This window comes from Haliotis rufescens, unplaced genomic scaffold, assembly GCF_023055435.1.
Source record: "Haliotis rufescens isolate VD_foot unplaced genomic scaffold, xgHalRufe1.0.p SCAF_23, whole genome shotgun sequence".
Lineage (NCBI taxonomy): Eukaryota > Metazoa > Mollusca > Gastropoda > Lepetellida > Haliotidae > Haliotis > Haliotis rufescens.
This window is the reverse complement of record NW_025963924.1, coordinates 10,979,834-11,007,648: the sequence shown is the minus strand read 5'-3', so window position 1 is coordinate 11,007,648 and position 27,815 is coordinate 10,979,834. Positions and strand designations below refer to the sequence as shown.

Here is a 27,815-nt window from a genome sequence, read left to right as displayed (position 1 = left end):
AGTTCAAACATTATTTCAGTTATATCACAGTGTGTCAGCTTGAAGTAGAACGACATCCAGAAGTGATGCACTTTGGCGAAACCAACAAGTACAGGTATGGTGCTGACAAACATTTTCAGTCAAAACTGAAGTCCTTGATGAATTTAACTTCAAATTTAGTTTGTTTTAAAACAGTGTTATGGACGAATAGAAAGAGCTGGCGATAAAACATCATATATAAATAAAAAGCGAAAATAAAAAATCACAGGAACTGGCCTAGATCTACAGAGAATGCATCTTAGTGCTATGTCTAACTATGGGATGTTAAAGTATGGGAGTTCCAGTCTTAGCGCTAAGATAGTTATCAAAACAAGACCCTGTGAGGGAGAAACATTTTGTTTGTCAATTTGGGATCTTTGGTATCCATACAGAAAGAATTTGAAAACCAGAATCAACTTTAACTCGAAATCAGAAAAGATGTGTTTTTGTGCTTAAGTCCATCTTTAAACACATCGAATGAGATGTGAACCCGTACAACGATATTGTATGTTTGAATATCTCATGCCTATATTCCCAGAAACTTAATTTGATTTTTGTGAAAATCTTTTGAAATATATAACAAAATGAATCGATATGCATTTTTAAAGAGTTTCATCATAAATGGATTGACAGTCTGTGTTGCAACTTACCTTTGTGGACAAAAGTCTGGTAAGGAAGATTTCAGAAATCATTTTGACCCCCCCATCCTTCTGTGTGGCATCATCATGCTTGGCCTGAAACATGCACACAAGGTTAATGTCAGTCAGTCAGTGAGTGAGTTAGTCAGGTGAGCTATACACATCTAGCATGGAAGCATCAATCAGGGAATCCCAAGACATTTCTTCTAAAACTACCCAAGTTAGAATTCTTTGACAAGTCAAGCAAATGCTTAAACCAAGGTTACCCCAAAGTTCAACACCTACAAGTCTACGACAGTGAAAACAGTTGGAGAAATAACATATATACTAGTCAGCTTTTGACAGGGATATATATCCCTATAGCATGAAATATCTGTATCCCTATCAAAATTTGAGTAGTATGTCTATTACTAATCTTTACCCAATGAGAATTGTTTTATGCCAATTTTAGCAATATTCCAGCAATATGGCGGGGGACACCATAAATGCTCTTCACACACTGTAGGGATTAAAACTCGGGCTTTCGGTGTGACGAGTGAACGCTTTAACCACAAGGCCACCCAACCACCCCTTTACCCTATGTGAACTGTGATTTTTTTAAAAGATAGTTTCAGAAACGGTACATAAACCTGTAAAAGTATTGCCAATGGCTTCAGCAGTCTCTTATGGTAATGAATTCCATACAACTAATTGCAAGCTAAGAGTTAGACATAGCCTTTTTATCTGTTTGGATGCCATCAATGTCAGGACAGTTTCTAACCATGATCAAAGGCAGGTCTCATAACAGTTCATCCCTTTCATAAGTATTTAGAATACATCAAAGGATAATCTTGACAAATATAATAATAATGCAAATCTATGCTATTAACCATTGGAGGAAGTCTATTACTGACATAAAATAGCATCCTTTATATCAAATGCATAAAAGGTCCAGCTAATTCCCTACAATCTAATAATCATTATTACACCAAGCAGCTTCCATAACTTAACCCCTGCACTGTTAATTATTAAACATCATAAATAATTCCATAAATATAAAAATAAATAATTAAAAAATCTTTTTTTGTTAAAAAAACCCACATACTAAGAGCGGTATCAGTCATACATTAGGCACGTCATTAAGAGTTAATACCACAGCAATACTCCGTCTGACGAGCCAGAGAGGGTTAATTATCACCTGTCCAATCAGACAGGCTAAGGAGGGATGATCATTATGGGATAGGGGTACTTACGAGATGCCAATGGCGGGTGCCGGGGTCGTTGTCCATCTTCATGATGGGGAAGGCTGAATTCACAGACATAACAGTGTTATCTAATGAACCTGTGAAAACCAAGCCAAATACATAGGTGTACTTATATAATAAGCCTTCATACGAACTTCCATATATCACACACGGAGGGAACCATGCAGACTAGTACAGCTACATCTACACATGGAGTCTGGTATAAACACAAGAAAAAGATAAGATATATGTTTAAATATAATAAAGCCAGCTCATGCACTTATTAATGACAATGTTTTCTTCATGGATCACAGATTTGCCTTGTCCAATATGTTTTATGTTATTGGGCGTGAGATATGATTCTCCTAAAGACTATGTTGAATGGGTGACAGTTAAGTGTACTTCTGTTGAAAATCTAAAGGGTTTTATGGTGATGAAATTGGTATTTATGGCTATGATGTAACAGAGGTATGGTATTCAAAAAATTGTATACTATACGAAAGAAAATAAAGAACACCCAAATTTTCCATATGACTACAGTAAACATGTCATGACTTGACAGATTAACTACAGTCACATGGAAAAATTGGATTTTCCTTAACTTCTTTTGAGTGTACATATTTTTTCACATTCTACTAAAGATTATGAAAATAATAAGAAGCTGCTGTCTGAAAGGGGATTCATTGTCTGCAACATAATTGGTCCATAACTCATAATTCTTGATTTATTCTCTCATTGTGACATTCTTGTTTTATTAGTTCCAACTTAAAGAGCAGAAAACCATCTTAATGAGTCTGTGAGCCAAGCAAAAACGATGCTTAACCTTAAATACTTCTGAATATATATTTGCAAGAGAAAAAACAGTTTTTATGCAAATAGTGTCATAAATAAACAATAACTGATGGAAACTTCAGAAACGTAGAAACAATAGATGTTTTTTCAGTTCAAACTAAACTATTTTCTCTCGGTTTTTTTATAGCCCTGGAACATATCAATTCCACCTGACAAGCAAAAAAGCTTTTAACATTTTGGTCCAGGTATTCCCAAATCACATTAAGAATTAATAACCTTATCTCGAACCCACTCCATTTTTTTTTGAGTCATCGAAGTATTTTTATGGCATTATTATAAGATGGAATTGGAGCATTACGAAGGAATTCACAAGAGATTTATGATGATGATGATGACGATGATAATAACTGAATGTATCTCCCGATAAATCAAGCTAGGTCATATGTCGAAGCCCATGCTCCGAATACGGCAACGCATCATGCAATATGAGGATTTATTACATGATTACAACATCAATCATGATCAGAAGGTTATTGTTCTAGAACAATGTGAATACTGCACGACAATAATGTTATTGCACATGCAAGTACACGAGTAACTCGCTATCAATAAATCCCCATTACTGCAATTATATAATTTTTTTCAAACTAATTTACATAACCTTAAACCTTTTTCACAAATAATATACATCCCGATACAGGTATTACAGAAACACAACATTGAAATACATCAATTTTAATTTCCTTTCATTTCCATCAGTAAATGGTAATTCCAAACATTTGCAAATATTTAGAATAATATTTGTTACATTCTAAAAGTTGACCAATTCTTGCTGGATTCCACTCACCATTCAAAGACTTGATGGTTTGCTGCCGGTGCAGCAGAGACATGTAAGCGCCATCTGTTACTTTGTAATATGACAGCATGTTATAACGGCGCCAGCCATCCTTGCAGGGAGTGGTAGACTCCTCATCTTGGAGCAGAACGGGACCTGTGGGACCATTTCTCCACTCTGAAACCAGAAATACGTGGAGGAATATCTATCTCAGCCTACACCGCCGAACCATTTCCCTTAACAAACAAATATCTTATGGTAAAAACACCACATTCTTGATCTCCGACACACCCCGCATCAATAAAACATCCCCATGACTCTACTTTAGTTCGGTTGTATGACCGTCAATAGCACTGTTTCCACCAAACAAAAAAAAGCTGCCTCCTAAAAAAAAAACCTGTCTGAAAACTGCCAATTTATCCTGTTTCCAGCATTATGAAGGAATGCTAATGGTATAATATCAACATTTTTTACCAAGACATTTTTGTTGCAGTGTTAGAAAGAGATTTTTTGACAATGGAGTTAATTTAACGCTTATAGTTTTTAAAAAGAGATTCCAACGAAAACATACTTCATCATTTAATGTGTTCTCACATTGTAATGAAGCGGAGAATGTGATACTGATATCACATCGCACCTTTACAACAAGAAAGCCTCTGGCTTTAGCTGAGTACAGTCTGGCCATGCAGGGAGAATTAAGAAGACCACATACTTTGCAAGTCTAACCTGTCTCATGGTCTGTTGCTCCGCATGTTTCAAACTTGAACATTTGGAACATCAAAAACAAATTACCCATGAAATTACCAAAGGAACACCACCTACCAGATGTGACCCCATCACTTACTGCCAAACTTCTTCTAATTTAAGCATTTTCTCGGATTCTTAATTGTTAAAAATTTGCATATTAAAAAATTGTTTCATTTTTTTCAAAGCCTGTAGAGTCAATATGATTGGCTAAAGATCTATGTTTTGAACAGGGAGCCGCAGTGAGAAGGTAATGTTTCAACATACCTAGAATCCTAGATCATGTTGTACGGACAGTCCCGTAAGAAGGGAACGTTTCCACATACCTAGATCTAAGTCTTGTAAGGACAGTACTGTAAGAAGGGAACATTTCCACATACCTAGATCTAAGTCTTGTAAGGACAGTACTGTAAGAAGGGAACATTTCCACATACCTAGATCTAAGTCTTGTACGGACAGTCTTGTAAGAAGGGAACATTTCCACATACCTAGATCTAAATCTTGTACGGACGGCCGCTGTGAGAAGGGAACGTTTCTACACAGCATGTCCAGCATCTTTTCCTTGGCCTGGGTTACGGTATCACAGTCGAGGACACGGCACTGGCTGATCTCGCCATTATGCTCCACATTGAGTGTCTGCAAAAACAGCAAGCATTTAAACAGTACCCTTGAAGCATACACACAAAAAGACACATTGACATCACCTTGAAATATTGTTGTCGCCCTACATATTGGTCTTCAGCAACCCATGCTTGTCTCCACAGTGAAGACCTGGGTTAGAATCGTTAGCTAGATGTAGGAGAAAAGCCAGCTTTTGTGAAATCCACGAGCTTGGGCATGGTGCTGACAAATCTAGAACCATAATCAGCGTGAATCTGGGATTCTACTCATGATCATAGGATTCTGGTATACATAAGGGGCACAACTCTGCACAACAAATTGCAGTGCCTTAGACAACTGGGTCACTCATGCCACTTTAATGGACATAAATCGTCAATGATGCTGCGAAATGGTTGTTTTTTCAAAACTATTTCAAGAGAATCCTCATCGAAATGACACCACATTCATATCATAAGACAAACAGTCTTATTTCTTGAGGCACAAACATAATCAGACTTGAATCTAATCAAGCACAATGGCTTAAACAGCTACTTTCTCTAAAGGAAGAAACCAATATACTTCAAACATCTAATAGCATATCCAATCAGTCAGCCTCACATTAATACATTCCTTAAGATAATTCAAACAACTTTTACTGTTATTTCAAAATATCAAGCTGACCCTTACCCTTCACCTGACCTTGACATTGGCATGGGCAGCAATGAATATCTTGTGAGTCACAGAAACAACAGGTGCTTGTTATTGCGGTTTGGGGTAAGATTCTAAAGCATGGTTCCCAGCCATAACCAAAACAAGATCTGTGGTAATTACTTTTTGCCAAATTTCTTAAGTAAGGATCAATTCTTGAGCAGCTTCTAGACATAATAAGGAATATCACCTCAGATTCCTCAAACAAGGATTATATTGTCACAAACTTCAAAATAACAGATTAAAGATATATTTCTGCCAAAAATATATCTACTGCAATTCTAAGCCAATTCCAAAACCATGAACACATTCCAAGAATCCTAAAAACATAAGTTATGCAATTGGGCAGAAAACAGTGAAACAAGTGGAGATTCTTGTTGTGGTTTCCGTTACAGCTGCAGGATGCTGTGTTTACTCAACATCAACTAATTCTTGTCCTGTTTCTTGATTCAACAAGAATGGTTATTGTGTTTTTGTGAACTTCTCGACTATGATCAATCGCTGGACTCAAGATACAGCAATACAGTGGAGTGTTTTCTTGGATTTGTGAAACATGGATCGATTCTTACCATCACTTTGGGCTCTATTTTCTCTCTAAGCAGTTTATCCTCGGACAGAGAGTATCTGGCATCTCCTGTCACGTAATCAACTGGTCCCTTCTCCGCCTGTAGCTTTATTGCTTTGTATAACATAAACAGAGGAGAGCCGGCATGATCCTGCAAGATAACATTACACCAGTGTTACTGATACACCTCACATGATGTAATGCCTTGTGTTTATTTGGATATCATTTCAGCTGGCCGGTAATCATGTTTTGGCAACAGCTTGGAAATAGGATCAAGAACAAAGCACTGATACCATATTCAATGTAAAAAAGAACCCCTATACTTTTACCAATATTATGAATGTAGAGTAAGTGAGTGAGTATGGTTTTACGCTGCTTTTAGCAATATTCCAGCAATATCATGGCGGGTCAGAAATAGGCTTCACACATTGTACCAATGTCGGGAAACGAACCCAGGTCTTCGGCGTGACAAGCAAACGCTTTAACCACTAGGCTACCCGACCGCCCTGAATGTAGAGTGACTTAGTAATTATTGGAACTCATCATTGTCAGTAGATTTTACTGTTATTATAATGGACTACTATCAGCTGAGCTTACTTGCCCAAACACAAATTTACTAAACTTGGGCTTTGGGCTATTGGCTAAAGTCGCAGACTGTATACATTTTCACATGTCTTGTATACATATACATGTTCAGTATGCATTAAAAAGCAGGGAACACGCATCCTACACTCACTAAATCTGTGGATGTCCTCGTGATTTCTGTCAGGTCGTTTATTAGGTGAAATGCGGTATGTGTTACACAACGTAAACATATTTTCGGTCAAGAAAATACATTGTATAAATTGCAACATTGATAATGATGACAGGCTTCCATATTGAAAAAATATTTGGCTAAATATTTATGTCAGGAATAAGCTGAAGTATTATGATAAAACACAACGTGCTGCCAGGTTAAAAAAGGCAGCAGGGAGGCTTGGACAAAGAAAAGACAGTATCAAAATAACATGCAAGGTGCTTTGGCCAAAAAATGTGAAATAGTAAACCATATCAAAATAACATAAAACAACTCAAATGTAAAAGTTCTCATGGGGCAGTTAAGACAAAAAAATAATAATTTTGAGACAGAAGCAAGATGATAAAAGAACTAGAAAGCCCTTAACACAAATAGAAGATGATTTTCAAAGAAAATATTATTATATCGGTGATAAAAATCGAAGGGAAAATTTCCATTAAAATAACATCACATTTATGCCTAAATTAAATGAACACACATCGCAAGGATAGTCTAACATGAATATTTCATGGATATGAAAAGAGCAATTATGTCACTGTTACCTTCAAATACTTGTACAGACACAGCGACATCCAGTTGCTAAGTAACTTTTCTACGACCGACTCTGTCCTGAAAACACAAACCCATTTCGATCAAACACACAATTAATTATTAAATTGTTCTTTTTCTAACATATCCCCAGCCCTGTAATCTTGATATATTTTACAACGAAAAAGGTTGAGATTTGATCGATATTGATTTTATGCACTTGTTAAGAGACTGGCAGCAGTAAAATAAGATTAAAGCGAACAGATTGACTCAGTACTGTTCGGAAGGTCACGATGCTCACATCTGAATAACCCAATTTACTAATACTATCAAATTAATGGAAAATTACTTATGAGCTTCAAACCAAGGAAATGCAATGTTTCTGCTCAGATTTAATTAACTTCTCATTAAAAAACATGAGACTATAATGAAATCATATGCTGCATTTAATTCACACATCAAAAATAATTTATTACCTAAATCGTGAATATTATTGAATGTACCAGATGTATAAATTGATTCACTTAGTTGTCATTTTCGAAAGCAATTCATTTAAAAATATTTAATTGAAAAACAATTGTATTTGAACATTCAATTATTGTGCCTGCAGAGACGACATGAACAGTTTTTGGACACATGCAGCAATTATCCACACTCCATTGCTCTAATGACAACCACAGCTGTGTGGACAGAAATCATTTCCATGTCCTCAAATTGCATGGCCCTCTATACAGTGAAACCTCATTTATCTGAACATGACATTCCCGATAGAATGTCTGGATTAACAAATTTCAGGATGAACGATTCATATGTGTGTGCGTGTGCGTGTGCGTGTACGTGTGTCATCACGGCGTGTCAGCTTAATGTTGTAGGCCGAAGTGATGCAGGTCTCAGGCATTTACCACCAAGTGGAACCCACAAGCACAGGTATGGCAAACCTAGAAACATAATCGGGGCGAACCTGGATTCAAACCCACAATCATAGATTTCTGGCATGCCCAAGGGACGCAACTCTGCACAGAGTATCGTGGCGCCCTAGACGACTGGGCCACCCTGAACGATTCATGGTCACGAAAGAAGGTACACTTTGTATCCATGTTAGTGTCCCCAGCAGTAATTGTCCACAAGGTGGGGATTTCAGATTCATGAAGTTTCACTGTATACAAATTTTTGTTTTACTATAGACTGGTGGACCTGATTTCCCCCAAATGGCCAATGAGGAAATTCCAATTCTTACCTTCTCAGCATCAGTTTGGGGTGTCGCCCCGACACAGACTTCTCCACCAGTTCTACCAACAGGCATTTCAAAATTCTGAGAACAAAAGAAAATTTATTTTAAAACATTTACAAAATATCATGAAAAAAAAGGTACTCCAGTTCCTCATATCCAACGACTGATCTGATTTGTATATTTGAAATCAGACGAGTGTGTGTGAATCAGTTTTCAAGTAATTACTACACAACTAATTGTTACTTTCCAGAAGACTAAAGTAATTACAGACAATCGAGGTCTTTAGTTAGGTCAATTTCATCGGAAGCTAATCGGCAGACAGCAATACTAAAGCTATTGATTTCGGCTGCTAATTGTCTGTGTTCCCCTTGTCTTGGAACAAACGTGGATTAACACGGTCAACATACAGAAGGCAACACAGGCCATGGATCAAGCCATATCAAGCCAATATCTAAGACTATCAAGACCCAATCAAGATAGTATTAGTATTTAGACCTTTCAATGTAAAAAAATTTATCCCCTTCTGTATTCCTTTTTTAAAAGTTTAGGTACAATGGTTTCTTCATGCTTCATTCATGATATCACATATCCCCTTAATGCCAAGCACCAGGCAAGGTAACAACAAGTATAATCTTTTGGTATGATGTGGCCAGGATATTGAACAACCGACCTCTTCTCTTTGCAGAACGCTATCCACTTTGTTTATTTGCTTTGTTTGTTGTTTAACGCCACACTCAGCAATATTCCAGCTATATCACGGCGGTCTGTAAATAATCGAGTCTGGACCAGACCAATGATTGATATCATGAGCATCAATAGGCGCAGTTGGGATACGATGACATGCATCAACCAAGTCAGCGAGCCTGACCACCCGATCCCGTTTTACGACAAGCATAGTTGCTGAAGACCTATTCTACCCAGGATCTTCATGGGTCCACTATCCACTACACCATGGAGGCAGGGTGTGTCTCACAAATCTCCATTTTAGGCCTTCTTTGCATCGGAAATATTTTGCTTCCTCTGTTCTGGTTTCAGTACTTACTCTGTTGCATACTCCATATTGCCCTGGTAGATAATCATCAGGAGGGACGCCACATTGACTCTGAGGGGAAAAAGGATATCTTCAATTACTGTCGACCACAAAACAAAAGCACAATGACTGAAATGTATGGGGTACGTCAATCAGCATCTCATGCACCCCAATTTTGGATCTGCCAGTATAAGCTCATCTTCCCGAGGCAAGAGAGTTAACTGACTTTAAAAGTCCAGGTTCCACCCTTGCCGAACTAGGCTGGAATTACTGGGCTCGATTGTAGCGCCATCAGTGGCTATTACCAATTATGTCCCTTCTTAGCCTCTCCTATGGACCAATCAGATTCCACCTCTCGTATCACTTCTGTTTGTTTCACACAAAATGGTGGCACCCAGTCAGGACAATCTGATTGATAATCAAGATTTATATTGTGATAAAACGGGTCTTACATCGTACAATGCATCAAATCACGCCAGCACCTTAATTAAAAACTTGAAAAGATTTGGAAAATATCTGCCGACGAGTTGGCGGTGCACATGCTTTGCAAATCCTGCAATCGACCGAAATCTGCATATCAGTTTACGAACCGGATTTCGATTTTGGTGCGTGATTTCGATTGGACTATGCATAGACTCCAGCCAAAATGTAACTCCACAATACGAGCTTAGTTTGGCAAGGGTGGAAACTGGACTTTTATAGTCAGTTAACTCTCTTGCCTCGGGAAGATGGTATAAATTTTAACAGTACTGAAATTCAACTATAGACTTAAGCAGTACAGTATTCATTACATTAAGGACTAAATGAATACTACAGAGAGACTGAACAAACTCCACTCTGTTCATTCGAAATACCATTTGCGACAATGACCCCCAAGTGAAATCATTAATACCAAGTCTTGAGCTTTAAATACATTGATATATTTCAAATGGTCCCAAAGACAATGCATTGTGGTTTTATACATCAAACAGCTTATATAAAAAGCCAACGAATTGCCAAAGGATGTCAGATGTCAGCCCTTATCACTCCACTACTTCTATCACAACATGTAGACAATATAATGATGATCTCTCGACTCTAAAATGCGTTAAAGAGAGTGGCATTTTGTCTACAGCGTCTGTCTCAATCAGATTAGGTGGGCACTGTGTGGCTTGGGGAGGCACTGATTGAGAACATGACTTATTGCATGACAATCCTCTTGGGCGCTTAGAACAGCGGGGCCCAAAATGTCAAATATGTTTGCGTCTAGTAGGGTCAGCTAAATGATTCTTCTTTCATCCATGGGCTTCATTTTCACATTGAAGTCACTAAACAATGTTACTACAGTTTACAACATCCTTCCTTATCTGATTTCAGATATAATAATAATAGTAATGATAATTATGATAATAATAATGATGATGATGATGATAATAATATAACAAATTAGGATGATGAGTCATTTTATGACTGTTGGTTTCCATCAGATGATGATGATGATGATGATGATCATCATCATCTGATGGAGACCAACGTCATAAAACGTCAATGAAATGACACAGGATGTCAGATGTCACTGCTGTATTCCAATCATAACATGTAGACAATATAATGACAGGCTTGTACAGTCTACTCATATAGTCACATAGAGTGCCTACTTGTCTCTGATGGAGAAGCCTCTCTGGTCCTCCATCGTCCGGATGAAGGTCAACAGGAAAACTTTCTTGCTGAGCAGCTGCTGGAACAACACCAGGCCTTGATCCGAGAACTTGATACGGCCATTCTTTTGCTGAAAACATAATCCATATATTTAAACACTCCCATCCACTTTATCATCGAACCACGGTTTAGGCAGAAAACGCTCTATCCAGAAACAAGATTCAATGTTCAATACAGCACTTTATGTTACCACTAATTATCAATTCCTGTTACGTCAGTGATGGACAGATTCTGATGATGAAGCAGGATGAGGATGACGTACCAGGGGTGGATGAAGGATCACATGGTCAGACATCCCTGGAAACAGCACCTTGAACGTGTAGGTGTGATAGTCCCAAAATGGTATACCGCTTGCTATGATGTCACCTGTCAAATCTGTCATGTCAGTCTGCAGCTCAGCAAAAGCTGAAACCGGAAGAGTATCACCATCAGTCTTTATGTTGAATGAATGATAAGCATGTATATTCAATAAAATCTTATTATTAACTCCATAAAAATACATGCTGCATTGTTAAACACAATGCAACTTCATGGTCATGGGAAAATCTTCATCAATTACAGATATATAATATAATAGTGTTATCCTCACAACTAACAGATTTGTTGGCAGTGAAGAGGACATCTGTTGAAAATTTCAAAGATTTTCTTGCGTTATTGACAACCAAAACAGGAATTGATGGCTATGATGTAATAGTGGTAGGGCATATAATAATATAATATAATAATATAATATCAGCCTTTAGCTATATTAAAATACAGATAACTTGAAATACTTTCTAAGGCTGCCGAAAATACAATTTACTTTTGCAATAAGGAAAATATAGTTATTTATTTGTTTGCTTCTCTTACCAAATGCTGAAAGCCATTACCTCAGAATTGTTAATTATTTTGCCATTTTTGAACTATTTATTGAACATTCCCATACATTTGTATATGAATATTGACCAACAATGAGATAAGGGACCTAATTGGTGGAAAAACATGTTTTGACTTTTCATTATATTTTAAAACTGCAGTATCTACGAAACAAAAATACATGGTAACGGAACACATGGCGATCTTCACTGAAGTAACTTGACATCAAAAGTCTTTATGACGTCGTTGCACAAATGTTTCCTAGCACCCATAAGGTCCCTTTTCTCCTGGTGGGTCATATATTACGACACTCTGACAACATCCAGGGGGCAACCTACCTTGTTTGCACTCATTACGAACGTTACTCTCAAGGTTATCAAGCTGTATCTGCAGTTTGCGGTAGATGCGCTCGGCCTTGGTGCTCTGTCGTCTGTAGATGATGAGGATGAGGATGATGATGAGGAGAAGGAACCCACCACTGGCCGCGATGCCCGCAATGGCCTCCTTCGGGAAGCTGTACTGCTCTGGAACATCATACCTCACACGGCCCACATGGAAACTCAGGTTATTGACCTTCACCTGGAAACAAAATAAAGGTTAGAGAGAGAGAGAGTGAGTGAGTGAGTGAGTGAGTGAGTGAGTGAGTGAGTGAGTGAGTGAGAGAGAGAGTGAGAGAGTGTTGGGTTTAACGCCGCTTTTAACAGTATTCCAGTTATATCGCAGCATGTCAGCTTAATGTGGCAGGAAAACCTGAAGTGATGCAGGTCTCAGACGTTTACCACTTCAGTGAAACTCACGATGGTGCTGACAAACCTAGAAACATAATCAGGTCAATAAGGCCATTTTGAACATAGTCTCTGTGTTAAGACAGCGTGTCAGCTTGGTGCAGGAGACAAGCCTGATGACTGACATCATGAATCCATCCACCCAATTGCAATACAATGACATGCATCAACCAAATCTGCGAGCCAGACCACCCGATCTTGCTAATCGTCTCTTACGACAAGAATAGTCGCTTTTTGCAGCAATCATGTGAAGACCTATTCGAACCCGGATCTTCAAGGGTTTACTACACTATACTATGGATTTGTCATGGCATGAACAGGTTCTGATTAACCAAGAACCAAGTAACATCAGCCGATGTCATGGCCATGTCACAATATAGACCTATCTGAACAACACATCGTGAGAATTACAACATGACTCTCATCAACTTATAGATTATTGGACAAAGAAACAAGGTCTAATTGACAGCAATTAGCAAAATCCATACTCAGCGCTAGCCTCATCTCAGGAGGAAAGGATGCTTCTGACACTGTATATGTAACATGAGTAACAGTCCTGGCTTATCAAGTGTCCCATGGGACTTGATAACAGTAGCTATCCCATAAACCTGACTTTGTTGTCTAACACCCCACTCAGCACTATTTCAGCTGTATGACGATGGTCTGTAAATAATCGAGTCTGGACTAGATAATCCAGTGATCGATATTGTGAGCAACGATCCATGCCATCAGACACACAATCAACAAAATCACGAAGCCTGACCACCCGTTCCAGTTGGTTGATTCATACGACCAGCCTAGGTCACTGGGCCCTTTTGCACTAAGCAACTTAGTGCTACGACTGTCATATGTTAAAGTATGGGAGTAACGATCACCCTAGCGCTAAGAATGCCTTGTGGAACGGGGCCCAGAGGGCCAATTCTAACCCAGACATTACGTTACTTTATAGGTCATCTGCTACTCACATAGACATCGGGGTATTCCCTGCCATCTTCTTTCCCATCCCCGTTGATCCCTGGGGGTTGTTTAGGGGGCGGGGCACACACAATCTGGTTGGATGACAGGGTGGTGACATTACACAGCTGCTGGCCAATCAGAACCACGACATCATACTTATCGGCTGCCAATGTCAGATGGTGGCCCTGGAATGAAAAGTGCCACCTTCATTACAGCATGTAACAGTGTATTATTTTCCTTTCTGAATCAGCATATTCAGATTCTTTTTTCTTCATCACTATGGTAACAGGAATATGGAATCTTAAGACATAGATATGCAAAATGCTCATTAATCTAGTAACCTACATTTAAAACATCTCTTTGAGAAGACAGCAATGTAAGAGAAATGTAACTTTGGCTACATTTATAATAAGGTGTAACAAAAAAAGTGCCATAACTCCTAGCAAAGTCTTGAAGTTTATACAAAATTTGGCTCAACATTACTTTATAAGGTATTTAAGTAATATTATAGTGTATCGGCTACATGTAGAGGAACCCCCGAAGTGATGCAGTCAACTTTCAACATAAGTGAAACTACAAGCATGGTATGGTGCAGACAAACCAGATACAATCAGTTTGAAATTGGGATTCAAACTCATACGACACAGGAGTGAGTGAGTGAGTATGGTTTAATGCCGCTTTTAGCAATATTCCAGAAATATCACGGCTGGGGATACCAGAAATAGGCTTCACACATTGTACCCATGTCGGGAATCGAACCAGGGTCTTAGGCGTGATGAGTGAACGCTTCAACCACTAGGCTAACCGACCGCCCCACGACCATAGGATTCTGGTACGGTTAACTCTGCACAGCAAATTGTGGTGTTGGGTCACCCAGTGACTGACATGAATACATGGTTGCTATGGTAACTGGACAAAAAAACAACACTTTTGTAAAGAACAAGTGTTTGACATACCTCAATGATCAGCATCTCCCCCTTGAAGATCTTCGTCCTGTCTTTCTCCGTGAAATTGTAGACTTGAGGGTCTTGGTAATATTCCAACTGGGTGTCAATGCCAGAGCCTGACAGGTTGCGGACACTCAGTACGCCATCCATGATGAAGCCAAGTTCCACTACCAGGGGTGCTTTTTGCTGTGCGTCACGCTTCAGGCGCACCTGGTTCCGCACAAGACGGGGCAGGGATGGGGTCGGGCACTTCATCAGTGACCCATGATGGATGAAACAGTCCTGGAAAAAGACAATCAAGTTTATTTATGTGTGCAATAGTGTTGGAACACTTGATAAAATGCAGAAAGATTTCAAGGAAACCGGAGATTAAGTGAATGGTTGATTATAATTTAAGAGGGAAAGAGGGAAAGAGGGAAATAGTGAATGGGTGAATGGATGAATGGATGAATGAGTGAATGAGTGAATGAGTTGGGATTAAGCTGATTTGAACAGTATTTCACTTCAATCAAGGTGTGTCAGCTTGATGTGGGAGGACAGCCCTAAGTGATGCAGGTCTTGCAGGTCTTACACGTTTACCCCTTTGGTTAAACCCATGATCAGGGTATGGTGCTGACAAACCACCATAACAAGACAGAAATAAGATTGTTCCTCTGCCTGGAGTTTCTAGGCCTTCAGTCATGCCCCATACTGAAACACAGGTTGCACGTGGTGTTTCCCAAGGCAAGAGACCTTCTTCAAAATAAGCCTTTGTTCTCCCAGCAGTAACTGGGTACCCGGCAGAATGAGATGGTAATGTGTCTGCAAACATTCTAGGGCCCCATAAAGGAGCTCAGAATTAGGGCCTCAGAATGGAATTTGAGTGCACACTGATCTATTGACCAGGGCAATAATAATGTAGCAGGAAAGGGAGGGGAACGTTACAAATGGACCTATAGTTATTATTATTATTCATCAATAATGTTCCCGCTTGCAGACACTCACAGTGTTCTTGGTGGGGAAGTACTCTCCATTCTCAGTGGGGATGTAGGCAAACATCTGAGGCTTCTGGATGTAGCGGAAATGGCGTCCAAGGACGGTCAAGTATCGCCCACCACTGAAACACAAGAAGGGTAATACCATCATGACGAGCTTCAGAGTCAGTTTAATGGTACATCAATGATAGAAACAACAGCTTCTCTCTTTAAAAACATTAGAGCAGGAAAGATGGTAGTTTTTTTTAAAGAGAAAACCCCCATGCTATTCTGTGTCAGAATCGTTTTTGAAGCAGAAATAAAATACTTTCATGTTAGGGACAATGTTTTTACCAGGCTTTGAAACCTGAGAACCAGGACATATCTTCTGTCAGAGACATAACACGCCTCAACCAAACCTTTATAAATTTGTCAATACACAGGAGTCCTGTTTCTCTGAACATTCAAATCCTACATTCCCGACATTAGCATGGAACTCATGCGACTCAACATATCTCTGTTTTTAAAAGGCAGACACCATAACAAAGTAATCAAATTGTCAGAATTACTGAAATTCCACTTTGGAAATAAATTACTGTAATTGACGTAATAAGCGCCCAGGGCACTCTCAAAATTTTAACTAGGTGGCTCTTATTAGAATATTATTTTGGTGAAGAAAAAAACAGTTGAAAGATCATAAATTTCGTGGTTTATGCTGACAGCCTGAAATGTTTATATAGGACAGATATTTTTTTTCAGAATTTAACTGCCCATAATTTAGGGTGCATATAACACATGACTGCGTATTATAGACGAATAAATAAGTATTGTGTACATTGATCAATTGGAAGGGGTGCTAATTGGGATTGCTAACTAGCCAATATATTAGCAAATATCGCCGTGGGCACTTATTACATCGAATACGGTACCAGAATGCAAATCTAACAAAGCTCAACTGTACAAAAACTTGTGAAGCCATCAAGAAACTAGACTAACATACAGTCTCCGAAATGATTCTAGTCTCTGTAACTGAAGAATTCTAAACTTGCCAAAGTATGACTTGCTGAGGTGTGTCAGATATTTATGTTTCTTACAGTAAGAGAAACTATCAAGACAAGTGGACACAAGGTTGGGTTGCCTATTGTATAATTCCTTTCTTAATAGTGTGTTGCCATCCTCATCAATACCAAGTATATCTTAACCTTACTTTCACATTATGCATTTAAACATCATGCAACTAGGTGTATCCTAGCCTGTCTCACAGTACCTGAACCATATTATTTCCCCTTCCGCCCATACCTTACTGTAACACTATAGCTCTAAATGAAGCAAGTCTAGATTTCCTCAGATCTCCAATCTCACTGAGGTTCCTTTTCAATTTGAAGGAAGTTGTTAGTTTCTATTAAGACTACATATTTTCAGAGACTAGTGTCAGTCTAGGTGTATCATTAAATCCTCGTCTGTTCAAGTTATCATACCTGGCAATGCTCTTGAGGGGGGATATTTTCTCAATCATTGGGTTTTCTCGGTAGAAGAAGTCTCGACTGAGAGGAAACTCTCTTCCATCATAGAACAGCTTGATGGGGGACCTGGGCGTGGCATCCCACACCCCAGTGGTCACACACACCAGGGAGCTCTCCGACACACTGGAGCTGCAACAACAACATCATCAGATATGTCAGGAAGATGAGGATAACACAGGATTTCAGACTGCATCAGCAGATTCACAGCTGTCCCAGGAATCAAAATAAGACATAAGACATTTGTATACTACTCCAAAGAAGTTGAGGAAAATCTGATTCCTTCATGTTACTGTATGTAATTTGTCATGGCATATTACTACAGCATATTACTATAGTAATATGATAGAATTGGGTGTTCTGTAACTTCTTTGCATGACAGATTAAAGTATGATAAAACGAAAGAATTGGTGTTCTAGGAATTTGTTAGCAGCATGCAGTGGCCTAGAGTGAGTGAGTTTGGTTTGATGCCACTTTGAATAGTATTTCAGTTACATCACAGCATGTCAGCTTAATGTGTACGCCACTTTTAGCAATATTCCAGCAATATCATGGCGGGGGACACTGCAAATGTACCCATGTCGGGAATCGAACCCGGGTCTTCAGTGTGATGAGCAAAGGCTTTAACCACTAGGCTACCTGACCTCCCCTTTACGCAATTGGAAGGGAGCTTGAGCAATTTCCTAGTTATATCCCTGCAACCAGAGCATCTTGGCTGGGGAAACCAATGGTTGACAGCATGAGCAGCAGTTTGTGACTGGGTACAATAACACACAATCAGTCAACACTGTCACCATCCAATCCTCGCCAGTGGCTCCTATAACCATGGGAACCTATTCTGTTGAAGATTACCTACGGGGTTGAATATTAAATAAGAGCTAATCATTGAACAAAATCACTAAATAGTATGTTTAGCTAAAGTCTTCTGATGCTTACCTCTCCACAAGACAAGGGGCATCTCCGAAGCTGGCCTCAATATGCCCTCCAGTGTTCAGGTTACGCCCTGATATGGTGATGCGAGACCCTCCAGCCTTGGGACCGTTCACAGGATAGATGGACTCCAGGTGGGGACTCTGTCATCATCATCATCATCATCATCATCATCATCATCATAATAATAATAATACATTCTCACAAGCCATTGTAACCATGTGCTCCCCATATTAATTGATAAAAGTTAGTTGCAAAAATTGGTCATCCAATAGGTTTACACTCATGAGCAGTGATGTCATGGCGAATTGGTCCAGGGTATTTAGTATGGCAATACAAGACCCTTCATAATCGAGGATGGACCCCATCAGAGTGTCTATGTAGGACTTAGTCTGTACCTGATAATGAAATGTGGCTTCACGGTACTGGGCCTCTGCAGCACCGATCTTCACAGTCACGTATCCCTCAGCAACCTGACCTCTCCAATCAGCACGACACACGATTCTGTAACAACAAAGCCATAAAATGTATAAACACTGTTTTCATAAATACAACATTCTAAATACCTAGTATATTTAAGTGAGTATGGTTTTACGCTGCTTTTAGCAAAATTTCGTCAGTTCGTAATGTAATAAAAACATTATTTAAAAACCTTTCAGCATACATGTCTACTTTCAATTCATCAGACATTATATCTAAAAACAGTCATAAGTTGGAAAATGAGTTCAAATGTTTGATGTCATGTATCTCTGTAATAAATAAGAACTGAAGCTTCCGAATTGTATCTTCATGTTCCGAAGATACTGTAGTTTTAAAAAGTAATGGAAAGTCAAAAATGTGATTTTTCACCCATAAGGTCCCTTATGTCATGGTTGGTTACATATATTGCTAGTGGTGTTTACGCCAGTTTCAGCAATATTCCAGCAAAATCATGACAGGGGATATTACAAATGGGCTTCACACATTGTACAAATTTGGGAACTGAACCTTCATGCATGCCAAATGAACGCTTAAACTGCAAGGCTACCCCACCAACGTTTGTTTGTACAGATCATACAAATGTGTCCAATCTAGGGCTGGGACGTGTTAAATTTACAACCCAGGTACCCACCCCACTATTACCCGACCCCACCCGGGTACCCGCTGTAGGTTTCAAGAGATAGGTACAAACTGTCCGATTGGGAAAAGTTTGACCGTAACCTTGGACAAGATGTATTTAGATACATGTATAAAACGTTCTGGTCATGCATACACTGAAGTTGAGTGATGTTTTATTTTTATTCAAACATATAAAAGTCAGAAGGAATGGGTGTAGTAGTAGAAAGAACTGCGAACATTAGTGACTTGTAGTTTAAACATAGAGTTCCAGATAATGTTTGTCATTAAACAATATATTATGTGACTAACCACGGGTCCGGGTAGTCCTGTGGGTACCCAGGTCCTACTCCGTACCCACCCAACATGAGGACCAGAGTTACCCGTCCCAGCCCAGGTCCACAATAGATTTATAACTAACTGAACAACATGCCTCTGTTAAACACAACCTGTAACACTACACAGTCGTACTCAGAGAAAATAACGTATTCCTTAAATGACAAGCACATCATTTGAACACTACAAGGGCAGTGCAAGGCAATTTCACTGTCAAACCAATGGAAAAATTACATGTTTGGCAGATACACAAAAGCTGTTTCGGAAATAATCATTTGGATCTTTTTTTGGACGAACTGTTCCTCAAAATATTGCAACATTTTCTTTAATGATATCAAATTGATATCCTGCCTCTTGCATACAAAGACATTGATCACAATATGACACATGAAGAATCGCAGAATTCTGCTTAAACGAATGCTGAAATATTGTCTCTCATTTTCATGACAGATGTAATTTATTATTCCGAGAAAAATACTCTTCAATCCATCTGGTCAATATACAATTTGACAAACTGATAAGGCACTTCATTTTAAATGTGCTTTTTGTAATCTGCAAAGATTTGAATGCGTGTCTTTTTCTTACCTCTTCGATGGAGAATAGAGATGCCGGTATGGCATACATTTGACACTTGCGATGAAAACAGAATTCTCAATGTCTTCAAATGTGGAGCCAAGGTTGCTGCCCTCGATTGTAACATTGGTTCCTCCTTGGATGGGCCCCGATAATGGGAATACCTGAAAAACACATTCATCCATTCTTTATTTCCTCCATTTAAATTTGTTACAACTCATCCAGGTCACTGAGGCTGTAGCTCAGTTACAAGTTAGTGAGTGAAATGTGCAATGTTCCAGCTATTTCATGAGGGGTGTCAGTCATCCTGGTCAGGCAAACCAGAGGTTGATAGCATGAGTGATAATTGATGATGAAGGGGTAAGATGACACACAGTCAGCTTAGGTCTTACATGTACAGGGTATCTCGTCATTCCTGGCATCTCAATGAGGAAGAGTGAGGAAGGAAGAGAGTGATTGAATGAAGAAGAGTAAGTGAGAAAGGAAGAACGAGCGAGTCGTGGACCCGTAAAGAGCCGGGTTAAAATAGGTATTCAGCAACCCATGCTTGTCGTGAGAAGTAACTAAAGGAATCGGGTGGTCAGGCTTGCTGACTTTGTTGATGTATGTCATTGTATCCCAATTGAGTATATCGATGCTCAAATTATCGGTCACTGGATTATATACAGACCACCATCACATAGCTGGTGTATAAGTGGGTGGTTGAGTGAGTGAGTGAGTGAGTGAGTGAGTGAGTGAGTGAGTGAGTGAGTGAGTGAGTGAGTGAGTGAGTGAGTGAGTGAGTGAGTGAGTGAGTGAGTGAGTGAGGAAGAGTGAGTGATTGAATTAGGATTCACACAAACCAGTATGTATTAACCGGGTATGAAAAAGGCACTCTTGATACATCACATACCGATCCCCTACAGACAGAATAAGGGACTCTGTCATCTCAATATCCAGTAATATCAAAGTGAGGAACACCAAGAAAAGGCATCACATACTAAACCTGTCTGGAGAATCAAACCCAATCTTCAAACAGACAAGCAAACACTCGAACCAGTGTACTACACTGTAACCAGACACTCTGAAAGACGACAACATCCGCAAACAGTTGAGCGCTACTTGTTACCCCAGCCCGCAAGGAGGAAGCAACAGCAGACTTGAAACACCCCAGATTCCCCCAAACAGATCCCTGTCTGCGAACATGTCTTGTACAAGTAACCCTTTTAAATGGAACCGCCTCTTTAATAGCAACAAGTCGGACCACCACATGCACCGTCTACTTCATGCTGCGACTATCAAGCATATTTCATTATTCATACACCAACATGCAAAATGATAAATTGAAAAGAAAATTCCAACTACCCTGATAACCCTGGAGAGATATTTGCATGCCTTTTAATCTCAATTTATTTCTTGTGCACAGTTTCAAAGGACATTAATGAATATTGTTGGGAGACAGCAGACAGAAATCCTATTGATGTCAGTGCAGTGAGATTTTCCAGACTGTGTCACTATATGGGGAGCCAATCTCCTATAGATGCATGTTCAAAGACAAAAGCTCAGATCTGTCCTAGAATTAATGGTTTGAAGTGAAGGGAAAGATATGCCTGGAATTTTAAGCAGGTTGTGTGTCCGACAAGTCTTTCTGCCCATCACGGAATTATAAAAAAGGAATTGTAGATAATTGCGGATATGTCAATCTGGAGAACACTTATTGGCATGTTGTAGGTGTCTCCCTGACACTGATTGTAAAGAGATTCCTCTGCTTCATTTGATATTATTTGTTCAGGGGATGAACAGTCAGTCAGCATTTACAGAGACATCCCTTAGATCTGTGGGCCATTCTACAGAGCGATCTCAGGAACATGGCTTCCAAGACTCCCAAACAACATCTATGAGTTAGTGAGTGAAAGAGAGTGTGAGTGAGTGAAATAGAAATGTGAGAGAGGACAGCATCAGTTATTTACAAACCACTGCTGACTAAGAGTCCTTGAGAACGAGTTGGGCCTTACACCTCTTAAAGTACCATTACATCATAGCAGGGAACATAAAGAATGGGTTTAACACAGTGAATGCTTCAACTACTAGGCTACTAGTGGCCAGAATACTGAGCAACTGCCTGCCCATGGCTGGGAACTTCTCTGTTGGGCTGCATGAAACTTTCCTCCTGAAACTTGTCTGGCAGATAATTTTAACCAATTTACATAATCAGTGTTATCATAACTTCTCGTAGATTCTCAAGTAATTGTAAGCATTATTTTAACTGAATCAAGACTCATTTTCTCTCTTATTTTGGGGGAATTTTCAATATTTACAATGTGTGAATGCAGGCAGGTAACTTTGAAGATGAGCAGGCAACACCTATGGGTCACCTGCCCGACTGTCTTGTTGGGTTTTAAAATTATTTCAAACACTGCTACGGAGCATCTAGCCATACTCCTTGGGTACAATGACACACCAAGTCAGTGACACCTGCTTGGTGATCTTTTAAGCAGCTTCCTAACCAAAGTACTTTAGTAGGGTGATCAAATCATCATCACAATCAATTGTAATTGACACAACTAAGGTACTTTGATCTCCTTCATCCCTGTATTGAAGATCTTGATGGCCGGATATCATTTCTAGGCCTGTTCCGCTCAGCAATCTGGCCCCAAGACAATTTTAACTCTGATAACATAGACCTACAGACATAGCACTAAGATCAATCTGTGGAATGTGACACTGGGCCATGTCCCACAAAGTGATGTTCATGCTAAGATGATCATAACTCCCATACTTTAACATAGGCTTACGACAGTCGTAGCGCTAAGATTGCTGTATTGAACAGGACCCGGCGTCCATACCACAAAGCTATCGTAGCACTAAAGTTATCATAATTATCATACTTTAACATAGACTTACAACTGTCGTTGCTCTATGATCGCCTTGTGGAATGAGGCCCTGGTTGCTACAAAGTGATCGTAGCGCTACGACTATTGTAAGCCTAAGTCAAAGAATCAGAGATACGATCATCTTAGCGTTTTGGGGAATGGGGTCCTGATTACTAAGATGTCACCAAAAAGTCCAAACCATTCCAGAATACCTACCCGAGTTATTTCTGGCGCAGGGCAGGAGGACACGGATCGCGAGTTACAGTTGGGGCTGTACTTGCAGGTGTTGTCACACCACATACACTCCAGGGCCGCCCACGTGTAGTTGAGATTGAGGCACAGTCCACACTCGAAGTTGGCCAAAACATCACACTTGTACACCGTAGCTGGGGACAGAGGAAGGCCAGGTTAAATAGGCTTGTTTGTTGCTTTACGCTGCACAAATAGTCCAGCTATACAAATCAGGCTGTAAATAATCCAATCTTGACCAGACAATCCAGTTATTGATATCATGACATCATGATATGTTGAAGGCAGAAAATTATTTGAGAGAGGATTTTGATATTTTGGACCCCCCTTCTAAAAATGCTGGATCCGCCCTTGCATTACACAATTTTTCATAGTAAAAACAAATGTTACCACAAATTTTTCAACAATTATTACGTGGGTGAAAAACCCCAATAGATTTACTTCCTAGCTCACTAGAACACTAGACTATTCAGTATACTCAGGAATAACAAAAAAAATGATGTGTTCGTTAATTACTGCAGGTACATCGCTTACCTATGAGAGGTGTGGTGGTCTCCAAGTAGAACTTGCTGCCCCAGTAAACCTTCATGAGGGCTTCCAGTTTACCCTGGGCCTGACTATACTCAATCTGAAACACAGCAAGATTTGAAGGATACTAATTCCCTGAAACATATTCCATTATAAAACATCCATAAATGTCCACACACCAAACAAACATAATTGTCATGTATATAAAAGTAAATGAATAGATGTATTTTGATCAGCCTCTCAGATGAGAAGATATTTGTTAATTGTTTGTTTCATACCGGGTGGGCAATATTATGGCAATACCACTGTGGGATGTAAATAATTGAGTCTTGGCCTGGCAAAACAGTGGTTGATAGATTCGCTAACATCCCACCCTGAAGGTACAATGTCATACAATTACACAAATGACACAAAAAACAGAGTCAGTTTGTTGTTTACCGCCGCACTCAGCAATATTCCAGCTATATGATGGTGGTCTGTAAATAATCGAGTCTGGACCAGCCATTTCAGTGATTGACATCATGAGCATCGATCCATGCAATTGGGATACGATGACATGTATCAACCAAGCATAGTCGCCTTTTACGGCAAGCATGGGTTGCTGAACACCCGATCTTCATGGGCCAACAGAGTGCGACCACCCAATACACATTTAGTCACTGTTAGTCAGCATGAAGTACTGGGGACCTATTCTTACCGGAATCCCCAAAAGTGGGATCAGTATGCAGTATGCAGTATGCAAGCCCCACTGAACTACGCTTCTGCCAGCCAAGTCAAATCTCAAGGGTTTCTCCACAGGTGGACAAGCAATACTTGCAGAATATGCCTTACCTTCGGCATGTCACAGGTGATGTGTGTGTCATCAAGTCTCTCTGCCGCAGCCTTGTATGTGTAAGACCCTGTGTCCACTTCACACACATAGTTACCAAATGTTGACTGGAAACAAAGCCAAAAATATCCAATGAAGTCTGCGCGATGACATTCGAGATACTTGTTATCAGAATGTTACAAGTCTATCATCAAGAGACTAAACACAGCAGTGAAAGTAATGTGGTTTTAATTGGATGAAAGACTGCTGCCTCGGAATAGCTCAAACTATCTGATGGTTACGCATATTCTTTTCTCAGGGGTGGCGAAAATATTTCACTGTGGGTCTGGGAGGTGGAACAATTTCAGTGATTTACAGAAATAATTCGGCAGGATTCCAAATCAGTGAAATACTGAGTAAGATGTCATTCCTATATAACAATCCTGGCTTTGATAACAGATACTCACCCCAAGGCGTGGGAAGTTGTAGCCCTTGAGAAGCACTTTCCTGCGTACCCCGACAGGCAGATAGATGTTGTCGGTCACCTTCGTCTCGATCCGTGGGCAATGGACGGCTCCACGCTTACCCGGCAAGGTGCTCTGGTGATTGAAGAAAATACTTCATTGAAATATTCAGCAAATCAAATTCATTAACAAACTTTTAATGTGAGTTAGAAAGTTGGGTTTAATTCCGCTTTGACCGGTAATTCTGGTTGTCATGGTGTGTCAGGAATGTGTTAGGAAAGCCAGTAGTGATGCAGATGTTTAACATACACAAAACCTAAGTATGGAGCTGACAAACCAAGGATCAAACTCATGACCCTTAGCAAATGGACACAGTTAATAGCAGACCTTAACCCATTTGGCTATCAGTGTCCACATTTAAGGGTCAAACGTGGTCATGTAAATACTAGCCATTCTCATCTGCTATTGTGGCCACAATGTCCATATTGGTAGAATTGTTTGTTGTTTAACATCGTACTCAGCAATATTCCAGCTATGTGACGTCAGTCTGTAAATAATCGAGTCTGGACCAGCCATTTCAGTGATTGACATCATGAGCATCGATCCATGAAATTTGGATACGATGACATGCATCAACCAAGTCAGCGAGTCTGACCACCCTATCCTGTTTGTCGCCTCTTACGACAAGCATAGTCACCTTTCACGGCAAGCATGGGTTGCTGAAGACCTATTCTACCCTGGATCTTCACGGGCTTCCATTTTGGTAGGAACCTTTACAAGAAATGGATACTAGACACATTGTGTGGGCAGATGGCCACAGGGGACGATGTCCAAGTAATAAATGATGAGATTACAGTGCTGGCTGGCTATCTACTTACAGCCTGTGATCTGATGATGCCTTGTTGGCACTGCAGGGTGTTGTGGTGACATGAGTTCTCATAGATACACCAGTCACACACAAACGGGGAACTTGCACAGGATGAGCACCTGCAATATCAACAAGTGAGATCAAATTTTAAGTCACATGGGCAGTATTTCAGTTTGCAAAGTTCACATCAAAATAAAATCTTGTCAACAAAGGAGAGTAAACCAACAGTAACATATCACATGATTTAACTTAAAACAGGTTGTAAAATAAGGAAGAGAATTTATGGATGTCAACTTCTTTATTATGAGGAACACATATCTTTATTATAATAAAGAGTGAGTGAGTGAGTATGGTCTTACACCGCTTTTAGCAATATTCCAGCAATATCACAGTGGGGGGACACCAGAAATGGGTTTCACACATTGTACCCATGTCGGGAATCAAACCTGGGTCTTCAGCGTGATGAGCAATCGCTTTAACCACTAGGCTACCAGACCGCCCCTCATAATAAAGAAGTTGACATCCACAAATCCTCTTCCTCATGTGTATCACTTCTGATTGCCTTTCAAAGACTTGATGTCGGAGAATACTTAAAACATTAAACTATCAAGTTGGAATTATTCCAGTGACAGTCAACAAAAGTTTCTATACTACTCAACTTTTGACAGGGATAATCAGATGTCATTCTAATTAAATATACATTTGACATGAGAATCAATTTTGTGTGCCATCGCAAGATGAAATGTCCCCATCAAGTGGAGTAGTATATTGGACCTTATTTCAATAATATTGAGTTAACAGAGTTTCATATTTTGAAATTGAAATCCAAAAGGGAGATAACTCACGTCTTGAAGTTGCTGCAATTGTAAAAGGTGAACTTCCTGGTGACAAAAAGTTTTCCGGTTTCACTGGAGTTGAGGGCCAGAGTGACGGTCTGGGAGGCTGCAATGTGAGTAGGTAAGTGGGTATTGTTTTAAGCTTTTTTATGACACTGAGTCTTGAATAACTAGTCCTCTGTAATTATACACGTTGGATGCGACACACTTCTCCACAGCGATTGTTTTACAATGCATGATGGGATACATGAAAACTCCACACATGCTAATTATGGATATATTTTCATTGTATCCCAGCATTATTAGCGTGTGTTTGTTTTTTGTATAAAGACACACTAATATTCAAGCTGTTGAAGGCTGGTTGTAAATAATCAAGTCGTGTCCAGATAATCCTTGTGATTGATATTATGAGCAACAATCAACCAAGTCACCCGGCCTCACCACCCAAACCATCTGGTCACCTCCATCGGTTTCAAGGGACCAATTATAACCTGAAATCCCCACGACTTCACTATTAGTAGATGGCAGTTGATTAATAACAGTGCCAAGAGACCTCTAGACTAACATCTAGTCTCTGAAATGAACATATTGTACAGAAAAAAATAATTGTTAAATTATCTTAATAAAAATTTAATAAAAAGGAGCCCAGAGGCTCTATTCATTTTCAGATATCTAGACTTGCTAAACATTATAGACTTGCATGGGCTGTATTTGATATATTTATATCAGGGTCTGTAAGACAGACGAAGAGACCTCTTGTACAAGCAGAAAAATTGTGTTTAGAAGATTATGTTCATACCATTCATGAAAACCCATGAAAATATTTTGGGATATTTTTTTTAAAGTGAACACT

At 39.5% G+C, this 27,815-nt stretch overlaps 1 protein-coding gene across 8 annotated transcripts in view; it reads right to left on the bottom strand.

The window, feature by feature from the left end:
* The window catches only part of LOC124133063 (plexin A3-like), a 223,721-nt gene that overhangs the window by 9,575 nt on the left and 186,331 nt on the right, over positions 1-27,815 (bottom strand). For 7 of the 8 annotated variants that reach the window (XM_048401776.1, XM_048401775.1, XM_048401774.1 and 4 more), the window contains 24 exons: positions 26,972-27,068; positions 26,137-26,245; positions 25,262-25,393; positions 24,818-24,922; positions 23,993-24,086; positions 23,426-23,595; positions 20,370-20,521; positions 18,752-18,857; positions 18,360-18,496; positions 17,382-17,555; positions 15,935-16,046; positions 14,960-15,232; positions 14,012-14,188; positions 12,600-12,840; positions 11,669-11,811; positions 11,346-11,476; positions 9,721-9,780; positions 8,685-8,759; positions 7,462-7,528; positions 6,128-6,274; positions 4,739-4,886; positions 3,519-3,683; positions 1,889-1,977; positions 669-752 (listed from right to left, as the gene is read on the bottom strand). In XM_048401776.1, coding sequence (XP_048257733.1) covers positions 669-752; positions 1,889-1,977; positions 3,519-3,683; positions 4,739-4,886; positions 6,128-6,274; positions 7,462-7,528; positions 8,685-8,759; positions 9,721-9,780; positions 11,346-11,476; positions 11,669-11,811; positions 12,600-12,840; positions 14,012-14,188; positions 14,960-15,232; positions 15,935-16,046; positions 17,382-17,555; positions 18,360-18,496; positions 18,752-18,857; positions 20,370-20,521; positions 23,426-23,595; positions 23,993-24,086; positions 24,818-24,922; positions 25,262-25,393; positions 26,137-26,245; positions 26,972-27,068 — 3,188 coding nt within the window. The remainder of the gene's footprint in view (positions 1-668; positions 753-1,888; positions 1,978-3,518; positions 3,684-4,738; positions 4,887-6,127; positions 6,275-7,461; positions 7,529-8,684; positions 8,760-9,720; positions 9,781-11,345; positions 11,477-11,668; positions 11,812-12,599; positions 12,841-14,011; positions 14,189-14,959; positions 15,233-15,934; positions 16,047-17,381; positions 17,556-18,359; positions 18,497-18,751; positions 18,858-20,369; positions 20,522-23,425; positions 23,596-23,992; positions 24,087-24,817; positions 24,923-25,261; positions 25,394-26,136; positions 26,246-26,971; positions 27,069-27,815) is intronic. The other variant, XM_048401781.1, reaches the window with a different exon arrangement.